This window comes from Octopus bimaculoides, chromosome 20 (genome assembly GCF_046866305.1).
Source record: "Octopus bimaculoides isolate indiv1 chromosome 20, ASM4686630v1, whole genome shotgun sequence".
Classification (NCBI taxonomy): domain Eukaryota; kingdom Metazoa; phylum Mollusca; class Cephalopoda; order Octopoda; family Octopodidae; genus Octopus; species Octopus bimaculoides.
Window position 1 is genome coordinate 14,226,375 of NC_142947.1, and position 27,435 is coordinate 14,253,809.

At 36.1% G+C, this 27,435-nt stretch overlaps 2 protein-coding genes across 3 annotated transcripts in view; both read right to left on the minus strand.

Annotated features, from left to right (window-relative positions):
* The window catches only part of LOC106883431 (SID1 transmembrane family member 1), a 39,511-nt gene extending 26,321 nt beyond the window's left edge, over window positions 1-13,190 (minus strand). The window contains exons 1-3 of one of the 2 annotated variants that reach the window (XM_014934441.3): window positions 12,462-13,190; window positions 1,162-1,283; window positions 310-471 (exon numbers count right to left, since the gene is read on the minus strand). In XM_014934441.3, coding sequence (XP_014789927.1) covers window positions 310-471; window positions 1,162-1,283; window positions 12,462-12,821 — 644 coding nt within the window. In that variant the 5' untranslated portion in view covers window positions 12,822-13,190. The remainder of the gene's footprint in view (window positions 1-309; window positions 472-1,161; window positions 1,284-12,461) is intronic. The other variant, XM_014934440.3, reaches the window with a different exon arrangement.
* A 3,506-nt stretch (window positions 13,191-16,696) lies between these two features.
* Window positions 16,697-26,652, minus strand: LOC106883427 (uncharacterized). The gene is made up of 8 exons (XM_014934424.3): window positions 26,318-26,652; window positions 22,267-22,513; window positions 21,478-21,703; window positions 20,615-20,737; window positions 20,198-20,447; window positions 18,321-18,459; window positions 17,203-17,409; window positions 16,697-17,071 (listed from the first exon to the last, which is right to left on the minus strand). Exons 1-8 carry the CDS (start codon window positions 26,404-26,406, stop codon window positions 16,775-16,777), a joined length of 1,578 nt encoding a protein of 525 aa, XP_014789910.2. The 5' UTR covers window positions 26,407-26,652; the 3' UTR covers window positions 16,697-16,774.
* Between the last annotated feature and the right edge of the window lie 783 nt (window positions 26,653-27,435).

Here is a 27,435-nt window from a genome sequence, read left to right on the forward strand (position 1 = left end):
GAATGACATTGTAGGATAGGTGTAAGAGGCCTGATCTGGCCAGTTTGAGTATAAAACAGGTAGAATATTTAGGCCAGATATGACCAGTTTGAATGCTAAAAGGTTAAATATTAGAAAATTTATTTTCTACTATGCGATAAAAATCAGTGCTGATTATGTTGTGTAGCATGCCATTGAAAATTTGAAATAGGAAGACAAAAATAAAATTGCTATTAACTTACCCAAAGATAGTATCAATATTTCCAAGTTAAGTTTGAACTTCTAAGGTAAGTTAGAATTTATAAAGCAATATAAATGCAATTCACTTACTGTAGTTTAAAATTTTTCACAATGGAGGTTTGTAGAAGAAAATCTGATGGCTCTTTGACCTGTGATGAAACTTCTATAATTATCTTCTGATGTTTACTGATGTTTGCACGATGCTCTTGGTCTAGTGGACAGAGTGTTCGACTTACATGAAAGAATTCATATCTGCAAAAATATTTGGATATAGTTATAATAAAAGCATCAGCATTGTCATTGCCGTCGTCACCACAAAACCTCCTTCATTTTAACATTCATTTTCCATGCTTACATGGGTTGGGACAGAATTTGCTGAGGCAGATTCACAGATGATTGGAAACGAAAAGCACTGCTTGTATGACAGCTTTTACAATTGTTGCACAGTGTCAAGACACAAAACACACAAATATATATACTTAATACCTTAATACCTGAAACAAGGTGGAGGCGCAATGGCCTAGTGGTTAGGGCAGTGGACTCGCGGTCATAGGATCGCGGTTTCGATTCCCAGACCGGGCATTGTGAGTATTTCTTGAACGAAAACACCTAAAGCTCCACGAGGCTCCGGCAGGGGATGGTGGCAAACCCTGCTGTACTCTTTCACCACAACTTTCTCTCACTCTTACTTCCTGTTTCTGTTGTGACTGTAATTCAAAGGGTCAGCCTTGTCACATTGTGTCATGCTGAATATCCCCGAGAACTACGTTAAGGGTACACGTGTCTGTGGAGTGCTCAGCCACTTGCACGTTAATTTCACGAGCAGGCTGTTCCGTTGATTGGATCAACTGGAACCCTCGACGTCGAAAGCAACGGAGTGCCAACAACAACCTGAAACAAATAAAAGAATAAAAGAATATAATTAAAGATTTTAAAACTTACTTAAAATCCAAAAAGAATGGAACTGTCCAAGAAATGACTCCTTCCTGTTGGCGAACAACAAATATAATTGGATATTTTTCTTCTGCTAATCTGCTGCTAGTAGATACACGAAGAGCTTTCGTCTAAATATAGAAAAGAAGGCAATTAATTGTGATATTTTGAAATACAACAACTATAAAAGTGCAAGAGATGGGTTGTAATCCTTAGAAGCACAGGCGTAGCTGTGACTTAAAAGCTTGCTTCCCAACCATGTGGTCTCAGGTTCAATTCCAACGCATGGTACCTTGGACAAGTGTCTTCTACTATAACTCTGGGTTGACCACTGTTTTGTGAATGGATTTGGTAGGTGGAAACTGATAGGAGCCTGTTGTGTATATTTGTGTGTGTGTGTGTGTTTTCTGAATGGATTTGATAGGTGGAAACTGGAAGAAGCCTGTTGTGCATATTTATGAGTGTGTGTTTTGTGAATGGATTTGGTAGGTGGAAACTGGAAGAAGCCTGTTGTATATATTTGTGTGTGTGTGTGTATGTGTATGCATGTGTGTGTGTGTGTACCTTTGTCTTGCCATCATGTGATGGTTGTAAATGACCATCACCACCATTCAAGCAAAATCATTTGTCTCCGGTTTTCCATAAAAACAAGTAACCGTGGGGAAATATCAGTCTTGTGAGTGGATTTGGTAAGTGGAAACTGGAAGAAACCTGCTGTGTGTGTGTAGCCTTGGCTTGCCATTATGTGATGGTTGTAAATGAGCATCACCATCATACAAGCAGTATGATTTGTCTCCAGTCTTCCATAAAAAACATGCGGCAATGGAGAAATTTTACCTTGAGGGTTGACAACAGGAAAGGCATCCAGCCATAGAAAATCTACCTCTACAAATGCTATCTGACCCATGCAAGTACGGAAAAGGAGACATGAGAGAAGGAGGAGTTGCATATCAAAGAATTCTACAAAAAAAAAAAAACCTCTTTGCAGCTTTCAGTCCATTTTTGCCTACAAGGTTTGGGTCAACTCAAGGCTATGGAATAACAAATGCACCTAAGTTGCCAAGCAGTGAGATAGAATCCAGAACTTCGTAAACTCCTGGACCATTTGGCTATACTGCATCTAGCTTTTAGTCTGTTTTCGCCTACAAGGTTTGGGTCAACCTAAGGCTATGGGGATAAAACATTCACCTAAGATGACAAGAAGTGAGATCAAATTCAGGACTTTGTCATTGCATAACAAACTCCATTTGGCCACACTGCAGCTAGTTTTCAATTCATTTTTGCACCCAAGGCTATGGGGAAAACACATTCACCTAAGATGCCAAGCAGGGAGACTGAATCCAGGACTTTGTGATTGCATGGCAAACTCCTGAACCATTTGGTCACACTACATCTAGCTTTCAGTCCATTTTTTGCCCACAAAGCTTGGGTCAACCTAAGGCTATGAGATAAAATATTCACCTAAGATGCCAAGAAATGAGTTCAAATCCAGAATTTTGTGATTGCACAACAAACTCCTGGACCATTTGGCCACATTGCATCTAGCTATCTTTATTACCATTGACACAATTATGTTACTGATATTTGCTTTAATCCATTAGCATCCAGATTACTGTCAAATGTAATGCTTATTTATTCACATTATTTTGAATTACTCATGCATCATATTCAGAGCTCAATGAATATTGACTGTTTATGTTTTGAATGACAGTGTTGAGTAGGTATGAGAGGTTGGATCAGGCCAGTTGGAACATAAAACAGGAATATTTGGGCCAGATATGGCTAGTTTAAATACTAAAAGTTTAACAACCTTCTTCATCTGGTAGATTTTGGGGTCTGGTCATCATACAATCATGTGAGCATACTTAGAAATACCTATTCAAATTGAAGTGCTTTGACAAGCATTCTATTTTGTTGATCACATGAAGTCAATCCAGTCAAGTTCAATAATAGGCACAGGAGTGGCTGTGTGTTAAGTAGCTTGCTTATCAACCACATGGTTTGTGTGTCTATGTTTGTCAACCCCACCCACCACACTTGACAGCCGATGTTGGTGTGTTTGTGTCCCCATAACTTCGCAGTTCAGCAACAGAGACCGATAGTATACGTACTGGGCTTACAAAGAATAGGTCCTGGGGTTGATTTGTTTGACTAACGACAGTACTCCAGCATGGCTGCAGTCAAATGACTGAAACAAATAAAAGAATATATATATATACTCAAGTTCTTTCATCCAGGATGAACAGTTTCAGATATCCATTTCTAGTTTATTTTGGTTTGTTTTTTTAAGAGGTCACATGGTTTTTCTCAGAAAACATTTTGATAATATAATTTGAAAATTTAATAGAATAAATGAATTGCCATAAAAAAACACTTAGAGGCTAATTTTTCATAGAATTATTTGAAGTGCAATTAAGGATTCTAACCAGTCTTTTATTTGTTATTGCAAATTTTTTTCGTCAGTTCAGTTTCATCAGATGTAAATACTTGCACTACTTGTTTTCCTTCCGTTTACTCTTTTACTTGTTTCAGTCATTTGACTGCGGCCATGCTGGAGCACCGCCTTTAGTCAAGCAAATCGACCCCAGGACTTATTCGTTGTAAGCCTAGTACTTATTCTATCGGTCTCTTTTGCCGAACCGCTAAGTGACGGGGGACATAAACACACCACCATTGGTTGTCAAGCAATGTTGGGTGGAGGGGAACAAACACAGACATGCAAACATACACACACACACACACACACATATATATATATATATATATATATATATACGACAGGCTTCTTTCATTTTCCGTCGACCAAATCCACCTACTCACAAGGCTTTGGTCAGTCCGAGGCTATAGTTGAAGACACTTGCCCAAGGAGCCACACAGTGGGAATGAACCCGGAACCATGTGGTTGGTAAGCAAGCTACTTACCACAGAGCCACTCATGCGCCTTGTTTATTTTTTTTATTTTTTTAAGTGAAGGTGTTTTGTTTGGTTTCATGTGCATTGGTCTTAGGTTTATTTCATTTTCACTTGTTTCTTTTTACTTGAGTAATTTCCTACTCCAAAATATGAACGAAAACAAAACAAACTCATGCATGTTAATAAACATTGTTGTTTTAAAAAAAAATTATTTTAATAGATAGAGATTAAGGGGTAGAAATTTTATCATAATGGACTGAAATGTATTACATAGGGTACAGATTAATAATGATAGAGATTATAGGATTAAATTACAATAAAATATTAATTCTTAGAACATGAAACTCAATCCTGAATACATGCTGATCAGATACAAATCCCTTATTACAGCCCTTATTCTTTCTTTTTTTAAAATTCAAATATGCTGTGCCAGTCTGGCACATGAGCTGTGATAAGATAATTATAATAAATTGATTCGTTTGCAGACAATCTGTTCTGTAATCTAGGGCTTATGGTCAGCTTCATTTGAGCTTTTCTTGTTGCCCTATCTGTCACCATTATTTAGCAAAATGTTATGAGTAAAATACCTGTAAGAATTTTATAGTGATGGATTTATCATAGTAAGGGAGTTTTTATTTGTATCAGATCCCCCCCCCCCCCAAAGAAATAAAAAGATAAATTAGTGCTGGAAAGAGGACTTCAACAGAGCTTGGAATGGAGATGTCAGCTTTCAATGAAGAATCACTTGATTACCATTGTTTAATATTCTGTTATTCTATTCTATCACTTGTTTCGGTCATTAGACAACAGCCATACTGGGGCATCACCTTGAAGAATTTTAGTGGAATAGATCAACCCCCAGCACTTATTTTTTTTAAGCCTGGTACTTATTCTATCAGTTTCTTTTGCTGAACCACTACGTTACAGGGATGTCAACACACCAACATTGATTGTCAAGTGGTGGACACACACACAGAGAAACATATATACATATATATATATATATATATATATATATATATAAATATATATATATATATATATATATATATATATATATATATATATATATATATATATATACAACAGGGGTCTTTCAGCTTCCATCTACTGAATCCACTCACAAGGCTTCAGTTGGCCCAAACTATAGTAGTAAACACTAGCCCAAAGTGTCACACAGTGGGACTGAACCTGGAACCAAGTGGTTGGGAAGCAAACTTCTTACCACACATCCATGCCAGTGCTTATATATAATATGCTGTAAAACATTTGCCAAAAATAAGAAGCGCAACCAGCAGGTGACATTGGGGTAGACCATGGACAAGGTGACAGAGTAATATCCATGGTCTCAATAGGTCAGGTTCGGGAATCAAACCCAAAAGTGTAATGACAGTTGCTTCTGATAGGACCCTATGGAGAAGGTGCCTGAGGACTCAAACCCCATGACTCACCTAAATGAGCAGAGAAGGATGGATGGAACATGCGCAACCTAAAACATCTCATAAATAAACACTCCTCCTCTGGTGCTGGAAAGAATCTAGCAGGTGAAGGGCACAAAATAAAGATCCAAGAGAAGAAAAAAAAAAACAAAAATAAAATCAAGATTTTTTAGGAAATTTATAAATCCTTTAGCTTTTAAACTGGCTGTATCCAGCCTAAATATTCCACCTATTATTCTGTTCAAACCAGCCAGATCCCGCCTCTCACACCTACCTTACAATGTCATTCTAAGAAAAAATGATCACATCATTGGAATTTCAAAGCTACCAGATAATGCATGATTAAGTCAAAACAACGTGAATAGATTTGACAGAGTAATCAGAATGTTCAAGAGTTAAATACTCCAAATTAACCACTTTTGCTAATTGCATCAAAGGAAATTATAAATTGAGAAAAAGCCTAAATTACCAAAGAAAAATATATGAAGGATATATTCTTAGATATTACTGGACATTTATTTTCTGATTCCAATTACAAAAATAATATAATCAATAAACACAAAGAAATTCCTCTTTGGTAAGAACAATCAATGAAATAGCTATTTATATGGCATCAGATATTACTGAACAGCAAATCAAAAATATTAGTTCTACCTCAGTATATAGGTCGTCATTGACTTAAGACCACAATTGGTTCTGACTGACTGGTCGTAAGTCGATTTCGTCAGAAGTCAGCCTCTAGGTCTACATGGTTTTGTTTTATATTTTGACATTCTTAAGGGACATTTTCAGGTAAAAGTCACACACAGCATTCTGTGTTATACTATTATACTGGCGTTAGGGGTCTGTGTGTGTGTGTGTGTGTGTGTGTGTGTGTGTGTGTGTGTGCATGCATGTGCATGTGTGAAAGTGTGTGTGTGTGTGTGTGTGTGTGTGCATGCATGTGCATGTGTGAAAGTGTCTGTGTTTGTCCTCCACCACTGCTTGACAACTGGTGTAGGTGTCTTTAAGTCCCCATAACTTAGTAGTTCAGCAAAAGCGACTGATGGAATAAGCACCAGGCTTAAAAAGACAAAAAATAACTGGGGGTCGAGATTCACTCGACTAAAATTCCTCAAAGACAATACCCCAGCATGGCCACAGTCTAATGACTAAAACAAGTAAAAGATAAAAGATAGAAGATTTGCATAGATTAGAACAACAATTCCTGGAAACTCTTTGTAATAATGTTAAAAAGTATCCTGAACTGGAAAGCGTTGATTGGCCGGAAACTTCATAATGTTTCACAATGGACATGACAAATCACTGAAGCTACTTAGCAAAAGGAAAAGGAAATATGTCTCTTCAGTTGTTAGAAAAGATTTTAATATTTAAACACAATTTTAATAATTGTTTGTGAAAAATGGTAAAATAAGTTCGTTTTTTTTTTTTGGTTTTTTTTTATTGTTTTTTTTTTTTTTTTTTTTTAGTTTAGAAACTTTAAAAAATGAAGCAATAATATCAATAAAGTTATCTTATAGGCGCGGGAGTGGCTGTGTGGTAAGTAGCTTGCTAACCAACCACATGGTTCTGGGTTCAGTCCCACTGCATGGCACCTTTGGGCAGGTGTCTTCTACTATAGCCTCGGGCCGACCAAAGCCTTGTGAGTGGATTTGGTAGACGGAAACTGAAAGAAGCTCGTCGTATATATATGTATATATATATATATATATATATATATATATGATTGTGTGTTTGTGTTTGTGCCCCCCCCCCAACATCACTTGACAACCGATAGTGGTGTGTTTACATCCCCATAAGTTAGCGGTTCGGCAAAAGAGACCAATAGAATAAGTACTAGGCTTACAAAGAATAAGTCCTAGGGTCGATTTGCTTGACTAAAGGCGGTGCTCCAGCATGGCTGCAGTCAAATGACTGAAACAAGTAAAAGAGAGTAAAGAGTAAGAGAATTGTATTAGAGATTTTCAAAAAGAAAAACCAGCTTTAGTGCCCCTATGTCACCTCTTTTGACACTGAAATATATGAGAAATAAATCCATCTTTTATTCCCAAGATTAGTCAGTCTGGCCTCAAAATCAAAAGAGCCAACATGACTGATAAGGAAAATGAATAGTGGGCATGCCTGTGCGATTAAGGAGCTTGCTTTGCAACCATGTGGCAAGTGTTTCCTACTGTATCCCTGGGTCACCTAATTCTGTGAGCAAATTTGGTAGACAGAAAGTGTGTGAAAGGCTCTAGTGTGTGTATGCGTGTGTGTAGATTTGTGTTTGCCCCCCCCCCCTCCCACTACCACTTGGCTTGTTTACATGCCTGTAACTTAGCAGTACAGCAATAAGAGACCAATAGAATAAGTACAAGACTTGGAAATCAAGATAAGTCCTGGGCCGATTTTCCCAACTAAACTGTCCAAGGAAATGCTCAAGCATTGCTGTAGTATAAGATGACTCAAACATATGGAAGGCAAAAGGTATCAAAATCTTTAATATAACATATTTTGATGGCACAAAAGATGCATAGGCACCTGAGTCAAACCCCAATTTCAGCAGCAAATATTCAGGGGAAACAAATTTTTAATGTGTAATACAGGCCCAAAATTGCATACAGGACCTAGGGAGAGTTTGTGACACAATTTTATTGGAAAACAAATGTGCTTTATATGCCATCAGATACTGTATATATACTGATATATATATATATATATATATATATATATATATTCGCCCTTTCAAAGCCTAGCCAGGCTCATGGGCTCGGTTTCCCGGTTTCTATGGCATATGTGTTCCCCCCAGCTGGACAGGACGCCAGTCCATTGCAGCGTTACTCAAGAAACAGGAAGAAAGAGTGAGAGAAAGTTGGGGTGAAAGAGTACAACAGGGGTTGCCACCACCCCCTGCCGGAGCCTCATGGAAATTAGGTGTTTTCGCTCAATAAGCACTCACAACGCCCAGTCTGGGAATCGAAACCGCAATCCTCCGACCACGAGTCCGCTGCCCTAACCACTGGGCCATTGTGCCTCAACACATATATATATATATTGATATGTATACTGATAGATTTTTCAGATAATGACAGGTGCAGGTTTAAAAATAAGTCCTGGTGTCGATCTGTTTGACTAAACCCTTCAAGCATGGTCATTGTCTAATGAGTGAAACAAGTGAAAGATGAATGAAAAAAAATGAAAAGATAAAATCCTGTAATCTTATCTGTAATTGCTTCATAATTTTTTTTTTTTTTTTCCCATCCCAGTCATAGAGTGTGGTTTTTATTTTAATAACTAAAATTCATGAATTATCACCCGGACATATGTCAGGATATGAAAAATCTATCATCAGTAGACCAAAATAGAGAAAATCATAATTGAATAGAAATGATTTCAAGACTGATATGTGATGTCTGGATTTCAATTTTAAATAATTCTAATAAGAACATCAAAAATTTGTAACTCAGTTTTATATTGATTTTTGAATCAATCTATTTGAACAATTTTTTTTTTTTTATCAGTTACTCAAAACAATTTTGTGCAATACTTTAATTTGATTAAATTCATTTGTAAAGGCAATAAAAAATTTGCACAAATTAGTTGATTCAAAAGTCTTTTGTAAAATTACTTCAACATCATTTCTTATGAATATCAAAGTTTATAAGTCAGGACTTTTTGATAAACCTATGACCGAGATATTGCAGCAATTTTAGATAAGATTCAAAACAAAATATTGCACTGAATAATACTAAAAATGTTCTTGTGTGTACTTTTGCTTATGATGAATTATGTATGTTCAATTGTCTCCATTTCCTTCGATTTAATTTTTTTTTTCCCTAAAATTTAGATCTTCAGATAGAAAATTTTCCAGACTCCTGATCTAGAGTATACTTTCTACAAAGAAAATAGGATCTTTTACTTAAAAGCCAAGACTTATGAAGCAATTGCAGATAAGATTACATAATTTGGTCTTTTCATTGTTTATTAATTACCTATTGCTTGCTTCAATCATTGGACTGCGGTCATACTGGGGCACCACCTTCAAGGATTTTAGTCAAACAAATTGACTCAAAGACATTTTTCTTTTCAAGTCTGGTACTTATACTATCAGTCTCTATGTTATATCACTATGTTATAGGGATATAAACAAACCAACAATGGTTGTCAAGCAGTGGTGTGAGGACGATGACAAACACACACACACACATATGTAGGCAGAGATAGACAGACAGATAGATAGTGATTCTTTTAGTTTCTATTCTCCAAATGTAGTGACTTCAAACAGGTAGGGAGAAAATGAGCTATCAGAGGTTACTCATTTTGCCCCGGTTACTAATTTTGCGCCCCACCCCATCCAATTTGCTGCTCCATCGCCCCACCCTGGGCCGTACGCCGATAGAGAGTTATACAGCAGACCCAAAAGTGTTGTCTCTATAAAAGTGCACCCAGAGCGAATCGCCCGCTCGCCGCTCCCCACCCTCTAGTTACGCATGGGTGCACTGCAAACCCTAACTACACGATGATTTACATTAGTTACTATGGAAACAAACAGACATAACAAAATTGTAGATTTCAGTAATATTGAGAATAGATAGATCTGACTGGCAAAAATTACAGGAAAAAAAATCATTCGTAACTTTTTCGTTATTAATTTCTCTCTCAAAAAAAAGGTAGTTATTTTCGCAAGTAGCATGCAAAACTACGTCTACATAGAAAGTTTCAATTAAATCGTTACTGTGCATCAAACAGAAAAAGATCCCTTTCCTTGTTTATTCCATTTTACAACACTTTTCGTTCTTTTAATCCTTTAGTCTGAACAGTGATGATTCATCTAACTTCATTTTCCAATCATTTCTAATCCAGCTTATTCATCACCAGTGTTGTGAAGTAACTTCCGCAATGTGCTATGTATTGGATACCGATGTCACAGTATTTAGCACTGAACGGCCTTTGTGAGTGTAAAAACAAGCCACTTTCACTTTCTCCAACTTCGGCCCCTGTCAGATTCTTGGTGGCTGCGAACAAAATATTTTCGTTAACTTGCAGTAGGGCAACGGTTCCTTTTTGTTGCACAACTAACCTAAATCATGCAAGACAATTTCTCCACGAATCGGGGAAACACACAATAAAATGCATAATATATAATTTAATTATTTCATATGTAATACATATGTAATGCAAAATCTACACGCAGACTACGATGGGGTCCTCTGCCGCAGGGGATTTTTTCTAATGCAATTAACAACGTATGTGGATGTGTAACTTGTGTGCGCGATTCTGACGTGCATTTTTGCTATTGTTAAGACGAGCAGGGGTTGATAGAAACCAGATTTTTTAGGGGCTTTCTTTATTTGTTCATCACATTCATTTCAGTTGCTTCAGAAAGAGAGTATAGTTATAGAAAAACCTAGCCTGCTATTTCTAGGAAATTGAACAACCAGATTGAGGCTGCTGCTATTCAATTACTTTTTTTTTATGAGTTAATTTTGTTTGTCTTTACGGGGTCGATAAAATAAATACCAGTTGAGCACTGGGGTCGATGTAATCGACTAGCTCCCGACCCCAAATTTTCAGGCCTTGCGCCTATAGCAGAAAGGACTTTTTATGAGTAAATTACGAGAATAGTTCATTTATGTCACAATGAAAAACAACCTGATTGCAGCATAACACACACACACACACACATAAAAATATATAATTTCTTTCACGGTCATTAAACAAACCGTCACCAACTAAAGTTTGCAAAAGTGAAAATGGGACGTTATACTCCATGATCGTCTACCACAGACAGCTGATGACTCCTGAAAGTCTGATGTTTCATGTATTTCACTACAATACCAATTGCATGGCGTTATTTATGCGTCAACATCATCTCTCCACAGACCCAAATATATGGTTCTAGAAATGCTATTACGTTCTTATAGAAATTCAATGGTGTTTTTTTTATGATAGATAATGTTTATCATCAGTATGAAATTCGAAAGCATGATTTAAAACAAAAAAATTAAGGTTATGTTATTGGATCACAATGATGTTACGAAAGCATTCAGAAACGAAAGTATTAATACGTATGCAATAATAAAAGAAAAATCTGCAAGTCTTACAGAGCGATACTATTCAATCGGGGAGTAAAAAAACTTTCTTTACTTTTAACACGATGGTTCTTAAAGGTCTACTAGTCATTCAAACAAAACATGAAGGGTTTAATTTTAAACTTAAAACAAGCTCGAATAAAAGTTCTTTGTGATCGATGTTGGAATACTGATGTAATATGTAGATAAGGTTGAGTAAAATTACGGACACTACTGTATAATATGGGTCCTATTGATATTCTTTCATTACCGAATGTTTTTCGTTCGTTATATGACGATATAAAGACAGTGGTTTCTTGGTCGTACACCCTTTGGTATACCACAGTCTATGTTAAGAAAATCCTTTTTTTTTTGCTAAAAATAAAACCCAGCCCCAGCCAACCTTGTGTTGTACAGTAGTACCAAAATGTGTCATGTAAGAAAGAAAAGAAAATAATAATGCATATATTAAATAAATATTTATGTTGTGTTGTAATAAATTGTAAATTAAAGTGTAAGAAAATATAGATTCTTAATCACATGATTGATTACGGAAGTCAGAAGAGGCAAATATTAAAGATGATCACAAATAAATGATCCCCTTTTTTATTTCCATTAATATTGCATTCACATTTTCGGATGCTTTATAGAGATATGGAACTGGTCCTCAGAAATTTGGCTGATACCTCATTTTTATCGAACTCGGGAAGAATGACGGGCAAAGCTGACTACAGAGGGATTTGAACTCAGAATGTAAAGAGCCGTGATTAAACACCGCGATGTAGTGACTGCTACGCTGTTGTGACGATTTGTTACTCCAGGAAATAAAATAGAGGGGAAAAAACGAAACCTGAAAAGAGAATGTTGAATAAAATAAGGCTAACATGCCCACAAATAATATACCAACCTCGTTTTCTGACTCCTCATATGTGTAAATAAATTCGAGCTGTTTGTTTTGATCAACTGTTTCATTATATTCTTTGCCGAAAGTAGCATTATTATGAACAAAAGTTGTCGGGCTTTGGCCCGGTTTTTTAATTATTTCATAATCATACGGGTCTCTAATTTGTGAAACATCTTGTTTTATATGTTTTGTCAAGGAAAGTTGTTTACTTGGGGTGTTATTATGTTCCTCCTCAGTGTCTGTACGGGAAACAAATTCATTCGCTTGATAATCATTGCAATATATTTGCCTGGCATTCATTAAAATACAGAGGAAAATTATCTGGTATTGTGAGCTAAAAATGATTCGAATACGATTATACATTTCCAAGTATGTAAAGACGAGAACTACATCAAGACACACAGACGACAGTCAAAGAGATATATATGCGTGTGTATATAAGTGCTACTGATTAAAGTTGTTGACATCCAGAGTTATCTTTCCTGATAATTCATTTCAAAATCCTGAAAAGCTCTCATTTGTTAGAAAGAAATAGTAGGATGTGATCGCCGAGGTCGACTTTGCCTTTCACCCTTTCGGAGTCGATAAATTAAGTACCAGTTGCGTACTAGGATCGATCTAATCGACTGGCTTCCTTCCCCCCAAATTTCGGGCCCTGTGCCTAGAGTAGAAAAAGAATAGCAGGGCGTGGGCAGCTTCTATGACTTACTCAAAACTTTAACTGATACGACTAATGTTACGCATTTCGGGGGGGGGGGGGGGTTCCTGTTATAGTCGTCAGAAGAAAAAAATGGGTAAATGTGACACTGAGGAAAAATTCAAAACAGTTGCAGTTCTAAGAAAGAATGATTAGGAAAAGTGAGTCACAGTTAGATCGATGCGGGGAGAGAGAGAGAGTCGAGAAGAAAGAAACGGAAAATTTAACGTTTAAGTCAGCACTGTTCGTCGAAGTAAGAATACAATCTTTTTGAGCTCCAGTGAATACACGTTTTTCATGTTTCTTTGAGTACTGTATTGAGACAAGCATGACCGAATTTATGTATCAGCCAATATGGGTCCTGATCCATGGCCCAAAGTCCCCTAAGCATTGGAGCTCCTTTAACTTAGAGAAGCCTAAAGCCTGGAGTTAAAATTTTTTTTTATATATTTGCAGTAATCAAAATTAATAATTTGTAATTTTTTTTATTTATCTAAATATTTTTAAATCCACTTGAGTTCTTTTAGAATTATTGAGCCCTTTTCTGATTTATTGGACTTTTAAATTTAAAAGCCATTAAATTTAATTTAGTCTCTCTGAATCTACCGAGGCCCTTTTAAGTTTTTGGACCTCTTCAAATTTTGGGGAGATCCTAGATTTAGTGGAGCCCTCTTTGTTATAATAAAAATGATATAATGAACTTATTATATACAGTGCTCAAATGCATTACAACTCATCAAAATCGGTAACCAGAAGTGCATGTACAGTACATATAATAATGCACGAAAAGGCAAGAAAGTTATCTGTATATTACAGTTCTTGTAGCTTCCTTTTGTTACAGACTGCCATTCTCAGTTTCAATGTGGAGAAACCTGGTGACATAGAAGAGTTCTGGTGCTAGAAGACAATCCTACCTTGCACATATGCATACAATGAAGAGCTTAACTCTTGTCTGTCAATAGTCCCTCAAACAATCATCCCATTGCAGAATTAACTAGTAACAATGTTAAAACTTTATTGGAACAGCTGAAACTGATGAGGACATCCTTTAAGATCTCTCTTTGCACAGTTTAACTGCTTTGGAGAGAATGACAAAGGCCAAAACCAGATCCTGATGTTGCTTATGACGTTGCCTAGCTCTGAAAATACCTGAGGTTGGGATTGAAGCTACATACATACATATTTATACACACACACACACACACACACTCACACGTACTCACAGAATTGTCTCTAAATTTTACAAGGGCCTTAGAGTCAACTTAGCTAAAACCAAAATCCTAATAAGTAGGAAGGTAGATAAAACACAAACCCCTTCAGGTAGATGGCCCTGCTCAGTATGTAGAAAAGGAGTAGGTAGTAACTCTATAAGATGTACCCGGTGCAAGCTATGGACACATAAGAGGTGCAGCAACATCAAAGGCAGGTTAACTAGGAAGTTAGTTTTTGTATGTGGCAGCTGTTCAGGTGCAATAAAGACTGTAAACAAACAGGAAACAACTTCTATCTCATTTCAGGGTGAAAAACTAGAGGTAGTCGATAGCTTCCGCTTTCTGGGCGACCAAGTTAGTAGTGGGGGTGGGTGCGCTGAAAGTGTAGCTGCTAGAATAAGAATAGCCTGGGCAAAGTTTAGAGAGCTCTTACCTCTGCTGGCGACAAAAGGACTCTCACTCAGAGTAAAAGGCAGACTGTATGACGCATGTGTATGAACAGCCATGCTACATGGCAGTGAAACATGGGCTGTAACTGCTGAGGACATGCGTAAGCTCGCAAGGAATGAAGCCAGTATGCTCCATTGGATGTGTAATGTCAATGTGAATACCCGTCAGAGTGTAAGTAGCTTGAGAGAAAAGCTGAACATTAGAAGCATCAGTTGTGGTGTGCAAGAGAGACGATTGCGCTGGTATGGACATGTGGTGAGAATGGATGAGGATAGCTACCTGAAAAAGTGCCACACCCTAACAGTTGAGGGAACCCGTGGAAGAGGTAGGCCCAGGAAGACCTGGGCTGAGGTGGTGAGGCAAGACCTTCGTACATTGGGCCTCACCGAGGCGATGACTACTGACCGAGACCTTTGGAAATGTGCTGTGCGTGAGAAGACCAGGCAAGCCAAGTAAGATCGTTGCCAGTGCCCCTGGACTGGCTCTTGTGCGGGCGGCACATAGGATGCACCATTTTGAGCGTGGCCGTTGCCAGTACCACCTGACTGGCCTTCGTAGGATTTTCGAGCGAGATCGTTGCCAGTGCCCCTGGACTGGCTTGTGTGGGTGGCACATAAAAGACACCATTTCGAGCGTGGCCGTTGCTAGTATCGCCTGACTGGCCTTCGTGCAGGTGACACGTAAAAGCACCTACTACACTCTCTGAGTGGTTGGCGTTAGGAAGGGCATCCAGCTGTAGAAACTCTGCCAAATTTAGATTGGAGCCTGGTGTTGCCATCCGGTTTCACCAGTCCTCAGTCAAGTCGTCCAACCCATGCTAGCATGGAAAGCGGACGTTAAACGATGATGATGATACTTATTTATACACACACACACACACTCACATGTACTCACAGAATTGTCTCTAAAAGTTTGCTTATAAGAAAAGGAATTAAACTTGTTTCCTAGATAACAGGGCAAAATTAAGCCAAGTAATTTTATCTCTTTGTATTGCTTTTTTTATCAAAGAAATATTGCTATTATACGTCAAGGTATAGCAATAATGTTATCATACTACTTTGGGTCAAAGTATTAAGCTGAGAAAGTACTAAACTGAATCATTATATCAGTTTTATTTTTGAATATGAATTCATTTCTGTTAATAACTGATTTTATATTTATATCTTCTAAAAATACTTTGGGCACACACTGTAATATACGTGCATCAACTGCTGAGAACAATTATTAAAATAAGACTATTGTGTCTCATTAAAATGAAACCAACATATACAATTCTAAATTTGACAAAAATCTACACATAGGTGCAGGCATGGTTGGGTTGTAAGAAGCTTGCTTCCCAATCACATGGTTTTGGGTTCAGTCCCACTGCATGGAACCTTGGGCAAATGTCTTCTACTATAGCCCCAGGCTGACCAAAATCCTTGTGAGTGATTTCAGTAGATGAAAGAAGTTTGTCATATATGTGTGTGTTACTGCTTCCTTGCCTTGACTTCATATGATAATTGTAAATGAATGTCACTGACGTGCAAGCTGTGTCCTTCATTTCATCTTCCTTAAAAAAACCTGCCTGGTTATGGGGAATATTACCTTACTTGGAAACAGTTGAGGGTTGGTGACAGGAAAGGTATCTGGCTATGGCAAATCCACTTCTACAAATTCTGTCCAACCCATGCAAGCACAAGCATGAAAAAGTGGAAGTTAAAATGGAGTGTTTTGCTCAAGAACACAACTCATCATCCTGTCCAAGAATTGAACCCACAATCTCATGATTATAACATCCTAACCACTAGGTCATGCACCCTCACTTGGGAGAAATACTGAGCAAATAACCATATATCTGAAAAAAAATTTCAAGAGGTAAGAAAAGACAAAAAAATTTCCTCGATTCTATTCTGTGACTTTATTCAATTTCAGTGTTATACAATTTTAGAAACTATTTCATTGGTCTTATAAATGTGTTACTGAACTTTCTGTATGTTCCTTGGTTTCTGACTTGGCATGGATAATATCACAGAGTTCCGTGATTGTGAATTATTCTTCATTTGATTTTTCAATTTTTGCTGAATTAAATAGACTTGCGCTTTACACATTTTCACTTTAGGCTTTATGAATGTTGATCGATAATTTGTTGTCATTTCTTGATTGATCTGTGTTTTTTCTTGCCATAATTCATCTGAAGGTTTGTAGCTCACAGTTTTCTCATGTCTTTTTGGTGTGTATGTTGTTTTTGTTGTTGTCTCAGAATGGAATTTTGTCTAGGTAATGAAGAAAATAAATAATAGAAAACTAATACACATGGTTGAGAAGCAAGCTTGTTAATCACACAGCTACACCTGTGCCTATAAGCACACATACACCTGTTGATATTTATAAGTAGAACTCTTACCTGTGGAGGGACATAGTTATTTGATTCATATGGATCTCGATATTGGGTACGTGGTCTTATAGTCCATTTTTGAAAGAATTCTTTATTTGAAGTAGTACCATCAAAAACAGCATCAGTGTTTCCCCATGATTTTAAACAGGATTTTGGCACCACAAGTTTGGAACGCAAATTGGAAGGGAAACGGAGATCAATAGGACAGTAATCTCTCTAAGAATAAAACAGAAATATCTATTAATTATACAGAAATTAACATCAATTCGGTTCTGTTTTCTTGTTTCTTTACAAATATCAATATTTTATGCATTCTTTATATCATCATCATCATAATCATCCATGTGGGCATTAGTGTAAACTCTTTGTCCAAAGAATAAATATCATCAATAATTTCCTCATCTGCAAAGAGTCTAAGCCTTGCTTATTTACAAGATGAAGTGTTGGGTTCATCACAGACAAATTTCATCACAAAATTGTCTTTTTTTTTTTTTAATTAAAAACAAAAGTAAACAATTATGAGAGACACCATTAACAATGAGTCATAAACACACTTGACTACAAATCTGTGACATGATCAATTGTCTAATTTTAGTATCTTATCTTCCTTTTCTATGTGTTTGTTAATTACCACTTCAGCAGGAATCCGGCAGAAATACCATTTAAGTAATTTCCACTATTGCTATTTCCACATGACAGAGTTAACATACAGAGAACTTAATTGTTTGCAATTAAATTGTAACTTGACAAATAGAAGTGAATAGCTTAACACTTTTGTTGCCCTATTTATGTTGAAATATGCTTCCTGTGTTTCAATTAATTTTTATAATAATGAAGAATTTTAATAAAATAACTGTCACTATCAAGCTGGAGTTTGAAACATAAATTAACATTAGAAATTAAAATTAAAATTAGAAAAGTTAAGTTTGTATCATAGAACCAAGGCCAGTCTCAGAAGGGTTAGTACCAACTGGTTTGAATGAGTTCAGTTATGTTGGAAACTTTGATAAATTTAAAATTTTTCCATGCAACCCATACTGACAAGCAGAGAATTTATTTTTCTGCCAATTTAATAGTAGTTTGGCAAATCGAAGCAAATAAATTAAACAAGATCAGAATAAACATACCTTCTGAGAAGACAAACTTTCCACTTTTACAGTTGGTTTGACATATTTTTCTGTTTCTTTTTTGAAAGATTGTCGCACTGGGTGTTTTTGAATATCATGACCTTTATATATAGCTCTTTGTTCAGTTTCGAAGCACCGTCTATCGATATTAAAAAAAAAGCATTTCTAAGTGTAAAAACCACTATTGAAATCAAAATCAAAGGTCTCCTAAATTTCAAATGAACACACTGTATAGGTAGAGTTTATTTTAACACACATATCTCATGCAAACAGGTTTGTCAAAAACCGTCATATTTCAAGGCTATGTTGTCACAGTGCTATGATGTGCTGTTAATGCAACAAACCTGAACACTGAGATAATACTGTTTCAAAAGTACTCTTTCCCACTTAACTCATAATACACATAAAAAGAGAGATAAAGAAGCTCTTACCATATACTCTTTTTTTTTTTTTTTACTTGTTTCAGTCATTTGACTGCGGCCATGCTGGAGCACCGCCTTTAGTCGAGAAAATCGACCCCAGGACTTATTCGTTGTAAGCCTAGTACTTATTCTATCGGTCTCTTTTTGCCGAACCGCTAAGTTACAGGGACGTAAACACACCAGCATTGGTTGTCAAGCAATGGTGGGGGGGACAAACACAGACACACAAACACATATATATATATATATATATATATATATATATATATATATATATATATATATATATATGCATATATAAGACGGGCTTCTTTCAGTTTCCGTCTACCAAATCCACTCACAAGGCTTTGGTCGGCCCGAGGCTATAGTAGAAGACACTTGCCCAAGGTGCCACGCAGTGCGACTGAACCCTGAACCATGTGGTTGGTAAACGAGCTACTTACCACACAGCCAATGAGGAGGTGCTGAAAAGTTCCTGGCTTTGGGTAAAAGAAAATACAGGAGGATCAGTTAATTATGATTTTATTGAACATATTCCCCTCTCAGATTCACACACTTTATTTCGGTGGTCCCTCAGTTTTTCTAAGCCCTGTAAAAGAACTCAGAAGGTTGGGCCTCCAACCAGGCATTTCACAATACCATTAAAGCCAGGAACTTTTCAGTAACCCCTCATATATAGCAATCAACCTGTAACCACCCAGGTTGATAGCCCCCATCTTAGAATTGATAATCCTTTCTATTATAGGCACAAAGCCTGAAATTTTGTGGAGAAGGGGCTAGTCAGTTTTATTGACCCCAGTGCTCAACTGGGATACTTATTTTATAGAGTGCCAAAATTTGAAACCAATATAAAAAGAGTGAAGAGCAGTCATCTATTTTCATTTGAACACATTAAAAATAATACAATTAAAATTAGATCAAAAGGCAAGTTATAAATCAAGTGTGAATAAGCATTTTCAAGAAACAGCCCACATGAGACAAGGCTTATGATCTGGCAAATGACACTACTAAAAATATTTGAGGTAACTTTTCATTGGGCGTCTCATTCAGAAAGTTCAGTAGGCTACAGGTTGCTATTGACATACCAACCATTTCATACAGTGCACGGGAGGAAGGAGGGGCCTTTTTTTTTTTACATGGCACCAGCATAAGGGAGATCACTAAGTAACTCACAATTCAAGGGCCTTCAGCCAAAGGAAGGTAGTAATGAGGGACTGGGGATGGGCGGTATGCCAGATGATGATAAAGGGGTAGAAACAGATCTCTTGCAGTAGAGGAGATACATGGCTACCTCAGTCGGAAAAGAAGAGAGGATGGTGCAGATGTATCAGGGCATACCCTCAACTTACAAAGAAACAAACATTAGAGAAATGATCCAGAAGATCAAACTATATACATTAAATAAACTCATGTTAAAGATATATTTACTCTATCATTTTAGATAAAAACAATAACCTGTTATCATGTGATAATTTCAATGATGTCTGTGGCGGTTTTACCATTTTAGCTGGTGATGGTTGTCTTTCTTTAAAACCTGGATATGCATGCTGAAAATGAGTTTTTCCTTCAAATTTTATATGGTTATTCACTCCTAAATTACTTCCATTTTCACTTTTACTTTTATAATCGTCTTCCTTTTTTGATCTTAATTGTGCAGTGTACGGTTTAAATGTTGTTTGATGTGTTGTCTTCATGTCCATATATCCTTAATGAGAATATAACAAATGGGAATTGTAATGCAACAATGGATAATTTAATTAAGATCTCAGACTTTTAGTTTTCATTAATAACAAACATACAATAAAATCTGTGTATCGACACATGAGTTCACATCAAGAATCTTGCAAACCAAATATAACAGGAAATAATTACCTTGGGATCGTAAAACTGTTTCTGCCATTTTGATAGGATATGAACGAGGAGCTATTTTGCCACAGTATGTGTCCTGTGTAGTGCTTTCTGGCAATGGTTCTTTATTTGGAAAGATTATAGAATCTAGAAAATAAAAATAACTTTCTTAAATATATTTATGAAACAAAACTTGCAGTAAGACGGAAAATAATATTTATTTTTGTATACTTCCACTTTATTTATATTTGAAATGTTTTCTAATAACATTAACGTGCAAGTGGCTGAGCACTCCACAGACACGTGTACCCTTAACGTAGTTCTCGGGGATATTCAGCGTGACACGGTGTGACAAGGCTGACCCTTTGAATTACAGGCACAACAGAAACAGGAAGTAAGAGTGAGAGAAAGTTGTGGGGGAAGAGTACAGCAGGGTTCACCACCATCCCCTACCGGAGCCTCGTGGAGCTTTTAGGTGTTTTTCGCTCAATAAACACTCACAACGCCCGGTTTGGGAATCGAAACTGTGATCCTATGACCGCGAGTCCGCTGCCCTAACCACTGTGCCTCCACATTTAACAGAGTAATCTGAATACTAAAGGGTTAAACATGTCACCCACTTCTCTTCTCATGTACATCGTTTCTCTGTTGAGTTTCCTGTTAGTCATAAGCCCCTTTATTCTAATAGCTTCTTTTCTTCAACTGCTGCTCCCTAAAAATCCTTACCACCATCTTGTTTGCATTTGGTCCTTGACAGTCAATCCTTTAAGTTTTCTGTCTTTAGAATTTGTAGGCTCCTTCTTTACCTTCTTCGTAGTCCTTTATGCTACAGTGGCCTTAACACTTTTTGGGGACAAAATCATATAAAAAAAATAATAACTTCTTACCGGTAGAAGATGAAATTTCATGGAAGGGCAAAGTTATCTGAGGTGGCCATGCTTTATAATCTTCTTTTGTTGTTGTGGTACCAAACTTGATGCCATCAAATCTCATAATACTTGCTTTTTTAGGCAACGTTGCTGGAACAGCAGGTATTCTCTTCTTTGGAATAAAATCATTACGGTAAGAAGTAGTATACGTAAATGGCTCAGACGGTGGTTCATATATCCTCTCCTACAATGACAAAGTAAGAATATACCATTTACCATTTTTTTTTTAACCTTATACTCGTTTCAGTCATAGGATTGCAGCCATGCTGGGGCACCCACCACCTTCAAAGGCTTTGTTGATTGAATTGACCTCAGTATGTATGTACGTACGTACGTATGTATGTATGTACATATGTATGTACGTATGTATGTATGTATGTACGTATGTATGTACGTATGTATGTATGTACGTATGTATGTGTATGTATGTATGTATAGAGAGAGAGAGTTGTGTGTGTGTGTGTGTATGTTCCCTACCACCACTTGACTACTGATTTTGGCTTGTTTATATCTCCATCACTTAGTAGCCTAAGAAGTGGCATCACTTGGGGCCACAAAAAGAAACTGATAGACTAAGTACCAGACTTTAAAATAAGTACTGGAATAAATTCGTACAATTAAACCTTTCAAGGCAGTACCCCAACATGGAGGATACAGTCTCACAACAGAAACATATAAAAGATTAAAAGATAAAAAATAAATGTTTTTAAAGCGAAAAGTGAGCAGCATCAAATATTTACAACTTACTATGAATATTGGTTTCCTCCTTTCAACTTTATCATAAGATTTAAATTCTGATCTTTGGTGTGTTTCAAAAGACATAGCAGATGACAGAACATTGCTTGGTAATAGCAGGGGACGTTTGCTGGACCTTGGTCGAGGATCTTGAACAGCTTTGTAAGTTTCAGAATAATTTGTTTCAGGTAACTTTTCATTATTTCTTTGTAAAATAACAGGTGTGTTTTTCTGAAATTTCTGTTTCCTCTTATGATGTCTAATGAAAAACAAAAATAAATAAAAAAATCAATAACATATTTAAATGAACTTCATTTTTTTTTTTTTTGTAATATTCTTTTAGTTGTGGACATGGCTATAGGAACAAGTATGGCTGTATAGTTGAGTAGTTTGCTTCCTAACCAGGTGGTTTGGGGTTCACTATTATTGTGTTGTACCTTGAGCAAGTATCTTCTACTATAACTCCAGATCAACCAAAGCCTTGTGAGTGGATTTTCTAGACAGAAACTGAAAGTTTATCGTATGTGTATATGTAAGGGGTGGGGTAGGAGGGGGTCTCCTTGTCTTCACATTGTGTGATAGTTGTAAATAAGTGTCACTGTCATCTAAGCATTGTCTCTCATTCTGAATATTCTACAAAAACATTGTCATTAAGCTAGTGTTAGGAACATAAATTGGGACTAAGGTTTGGTGAAAGATTTTAATTCAAAACTTATGAAAACAAGACATTTGTACTCAGAGCAAGAGCCGGTTTCAGCTGAGTTGGTAACAAAAGTGTTAATTTATACTGATACAAATACAACATTGACTTTCCACACACTAATGGTCTGGAACTTCTCATAATCTGCACTAATTTATGCTAATGTACAGATTCCTGCATTTCATTTAATTATTTAAATAAATTTAATATTCCCTTTTATTCTTTTATTGGCTTCCATCATTAGACTGCAGCCATGCTGAAGTACCACTCTGAGGAATTTTAAACATGCAAATCAACTCAAGTACTTACTTTTAAACCAGCTACTCAGTCTATCAGTTTTTTTTTTTTTTGCAAATTCGTTAAGTTATGAGGATGTAAACACACTAAAACTGACTGTCAATCAGTGGTGAGCGACAAACACAGACTCAAACACACACACATGCGCAAACACACACATATATGCACGCACACATACACATGCATACATACATACATATATATATAATCCATACTAGATTAAGAGAAAAAAATGGAGAGTTAGTAGTCAATATTTATTTATTACTAAATTGATAATCAATTCTTCCTACAGCTGTCACCATTTATACTCATTGGATAAATTACAAATTTATTTATGCATTAAATTTGCATTTATGAATTATGAGCAAAATATCATCAGGGAAAAGTTAGACATTCAAAAATTACATGGTGACCTAAGTGTTCAGATAGGTCAACATGTATAACTGGCAGGTAAGAGAGAAAATGAACTCAGAATTGAAGGATAAAAAGAAAAGTTGAAGATGAAGGAATTTGAGGGAGTTGAAAAACGAAATGGAGGCTAATAAAGAGAAAAAGAGCAAGAAGAGAAAAGGAGATGAATCGGATGAAAAAAAGAGAACCAAATAAAGAAAGTCATTGATTTCAAATACATATACATACAAACATACACACATACATATATACATACATACATACATACATACTTACATACATACATGTTGTATGATACTAATAAGATATCTTTTCGAACGCAGAGTTGCAGTTAGAATAGCAGAAATACAAGGCGGAAAAATTTGTCAACGATACATATTTCAACACTTCTAATAAAAACAACAAACAAATATTTGTTTGTTCACATTTATATACACATAGTTACACACACACACACACACATATCACACAAACATACAAATATCACACACATCACACACACATATATACACATAGCATCTTGTATTTCGAATAGTATAAACCATATGCTCTGAGCACAGAGATTGCTTGTATCCAATAAGTATAGATGGAAACAGCTGTAGGAAGAATTGATTATCAATTTAGTAATAAATAAATATTGACTACTAACTCTCCATTTTCTTCTCTTAATTTAATACTGGTTATATACATAGCATATACTTATTGCTTTAGGGAAATTTTATTTCCCAAAGACATAAAGTATAGAACTAGTGTTTTCTTGGATGTACTCATCCCTTTAAGAGGTCAATATATCATCTAATTAACTGATATATATATATATATATATATATATATATATATATATATATATATATATATATATATATATATATATATATATTATTAATAAATCTCAGGGTAGCAAAAAAAAATTTAGAAATTCTTTTTGCTACCAGTGGTCTAGCGAGAAGAAAAAAAATAGTCCATTGACTATATATTATTCATATAAATACATACAGTGTATACTTAAACAACATAAGAGAGATGTCCATAATAGGACATCTAACCCGCTAGAAGGAGCAGTCAAAACTCCAAACCACAATTAGGGATAATTTCGAAAGGGAATGAAAAATAAAAACATTCGCCATCTATTTCCTGAACGAAGGTTTCAAGCTATTTTCAACAAAATAAAATAATTTGCTAGGCCAGCTATCATCATATATATAAAGAGAGAGAGAGAGAGAGATTTTCACGTTTTATTATTTGCAATTTTTACAATTTTACAATATTGAAATAAACTAGTACTTTCATGTGTTACATAATCGTCAGGTTTATGTAGTAACAGTTGTGCTCCATAAAAATTGCAAATAATAAAACATGAAAATCAGAATTAGTTGGAATTTCATTGATTGATATATATATATACTAGTAGAGATACCTGGTGTTGCTCGGGATTAAAATGGTGTAGTTTTTTTATTGTCTTACTTGTTTCAGTCATGTGACTGGGGCCATGCTGGAGCACCGGCTTTAGTCGAACAAATCGACCCCAGGATTTATTCTTTGTAAGCTTAGTACTTATTCTATCAGTGCGTGTATGTGTACGTGTGTGTGTGTGTGTGTGTGTGTGTGTGAAAGTGCGTGTGTGAAAGTGTATGTGGTCTAGTAGTTAGAATGTTTATCACACGATCATAATGCTGTGGATTTTATTTTGTTGTGTCGAACAAGACACTTCATTTAACGTTGGTTGCTTCAGCCTTACTCAGCTGAAAATAAGTACCAGTCGAGTGTTAGTACAGCTCTATTCCTCCATGTATCACACTCTGATATACCACTGGGTCACATAGGAAGAATACCAAAAGTGTGCTTATGTCTGCTCGCGACTAAGCCGGCACCCAAAACAATTCGCGAAAGCATTGTACTTCTTACTAAGCCTTATTCGCTCGCAGGTGATGGCTTATAATTGCGTGCGCGTGCGTGAGTCTGTGCGTGCGAGTCTAGCGTGCGTATGTGTATACATGTATGTATGTATGCATTGGTAGCAGACGATATACCAGAGCAAAAAAATTAGCTGGGGAAAAGATATGAGACATAACTGAATTAAAGGGAAAATGCTTATAAAATACGCTATGCATCCTTTTACCAGCTGATATTGGAAATTAATGTCTAATCTGAGATAACACGGACATAACTAATCTTAGATAATTTGTCTTCGTGTTCAAACGAATCTGTCACCTCAACCGCTAGATGTTATCATTAAGCGTAATTTTCTTAACTCCTTTCTGTCTGTTCAAAGTATTTTCATAAGTTTATTCTAAACATATCTATGCTTTTAGTTAGCCATTGTTTCATACGTCCCAAGTAACTCTGGTGGTTAAAAAAAATTGGGAATCTGTATCAAGGAAACGCCAAAGTACAATGTTCTGTATGTGATACACAGGGCGGGCTGAGAGTTAACTGCATTTCTTGGCCCTTAAAATAGCTATTCCTTTAGCTCAGGTTGCCTTTAGATGTGGTAACTGTTGGCCTAGTTAATATAATCAGGCAATATTTAAAACTTGACGCAACTAACTTTTAGCTGTAGTAAATTTACGAAGTATTCCTCAAAAGATTAACAGTTATGAGAGTTACGTATTTACAGCCAGTAATTATTGTTATAATTAAAATGAAAGGACTCACCCACAGTCACAGAGTTGTGTAATATTTGCATCATCAGGTATTTCCTCGGTCCATATATCAAAGGAACTAGCACTCGTTCCTAGAGTCATTGTTACTGGCAACACCACTAATAAAAGTAGTTCTTTCCCACATAAGTATCTAGGCTTAAAATAACGATGGTATGTCAGTAACTTTGATTAAATGTTATCTAAGTCATATCGTACTTTTAGAATGTTGTTTATAAAGCTAACTCATAATGGTAAGCTGTTGAAAATCAATATCTTGATCTTCGTTTCCCTTCAAACCAGTCTTATGTGACGAGTCAGTACACTTAGCAACAGCCTTAACAACTAATCCTCATATTTCACAAGCATGTTTTCTTTATTTTCGTTATTCATTTTTTTTTTAATGTCTTAATTTGGCCACCCTTAGCACACACGTATATTCAGAGAGAGAGAGAGAGAGAGAGTCTGTCTGTGTGTGTGGGGGGGGGGGGGTGACGTTGATGTCTCATTCACAATATTGGTCTTTCGTGTAAAGGTTTATTATTTTTATTTCTGTTGTACGATACAAAGATGTATTTTTATTCTACAGAGTCGAGTTAATTAATTTCCTTTCTTACAAAAATTCTTAGAATAGTAGTTCTAACTATCGTGGATCAGCGCCCTTTCGTCAGATGAAGGTGTTCTTCAAAGGTCCCTTTTGCATGCTTTTCAAAAATAAAAAAAAAAAGATTGCATTAACCAAGCAGAGGCTGTGGTTTAATATCCGTATTTTCCTACATTATCCCAACCAACAGGTGCCACCATTTAAATGTATGTATATGTGTCTGATGAGTGGACAAACGGAAGAAAGTGGCACTCAACACACTTGTAGGAGTTATAGCCCAAATATTCAACCTGCTTTATGTTCAAATTGACCAGATCCAGCATCTCACACCTACCCTACAATGCCATTCAAAAATATACAATCACATCATTGAAATCTCAAAGCTACAAGGTAATGCATGATTAATTCAAAATAATGTGAATAAATAAGCATTGCATTTGACACAATAATCTGAATGCTAAAGGATTAAAAGAAGACTTTGTACAGATTTAAGTGTTGTTTTATCTCACTTTTTCTCCATTGAAAAGCAA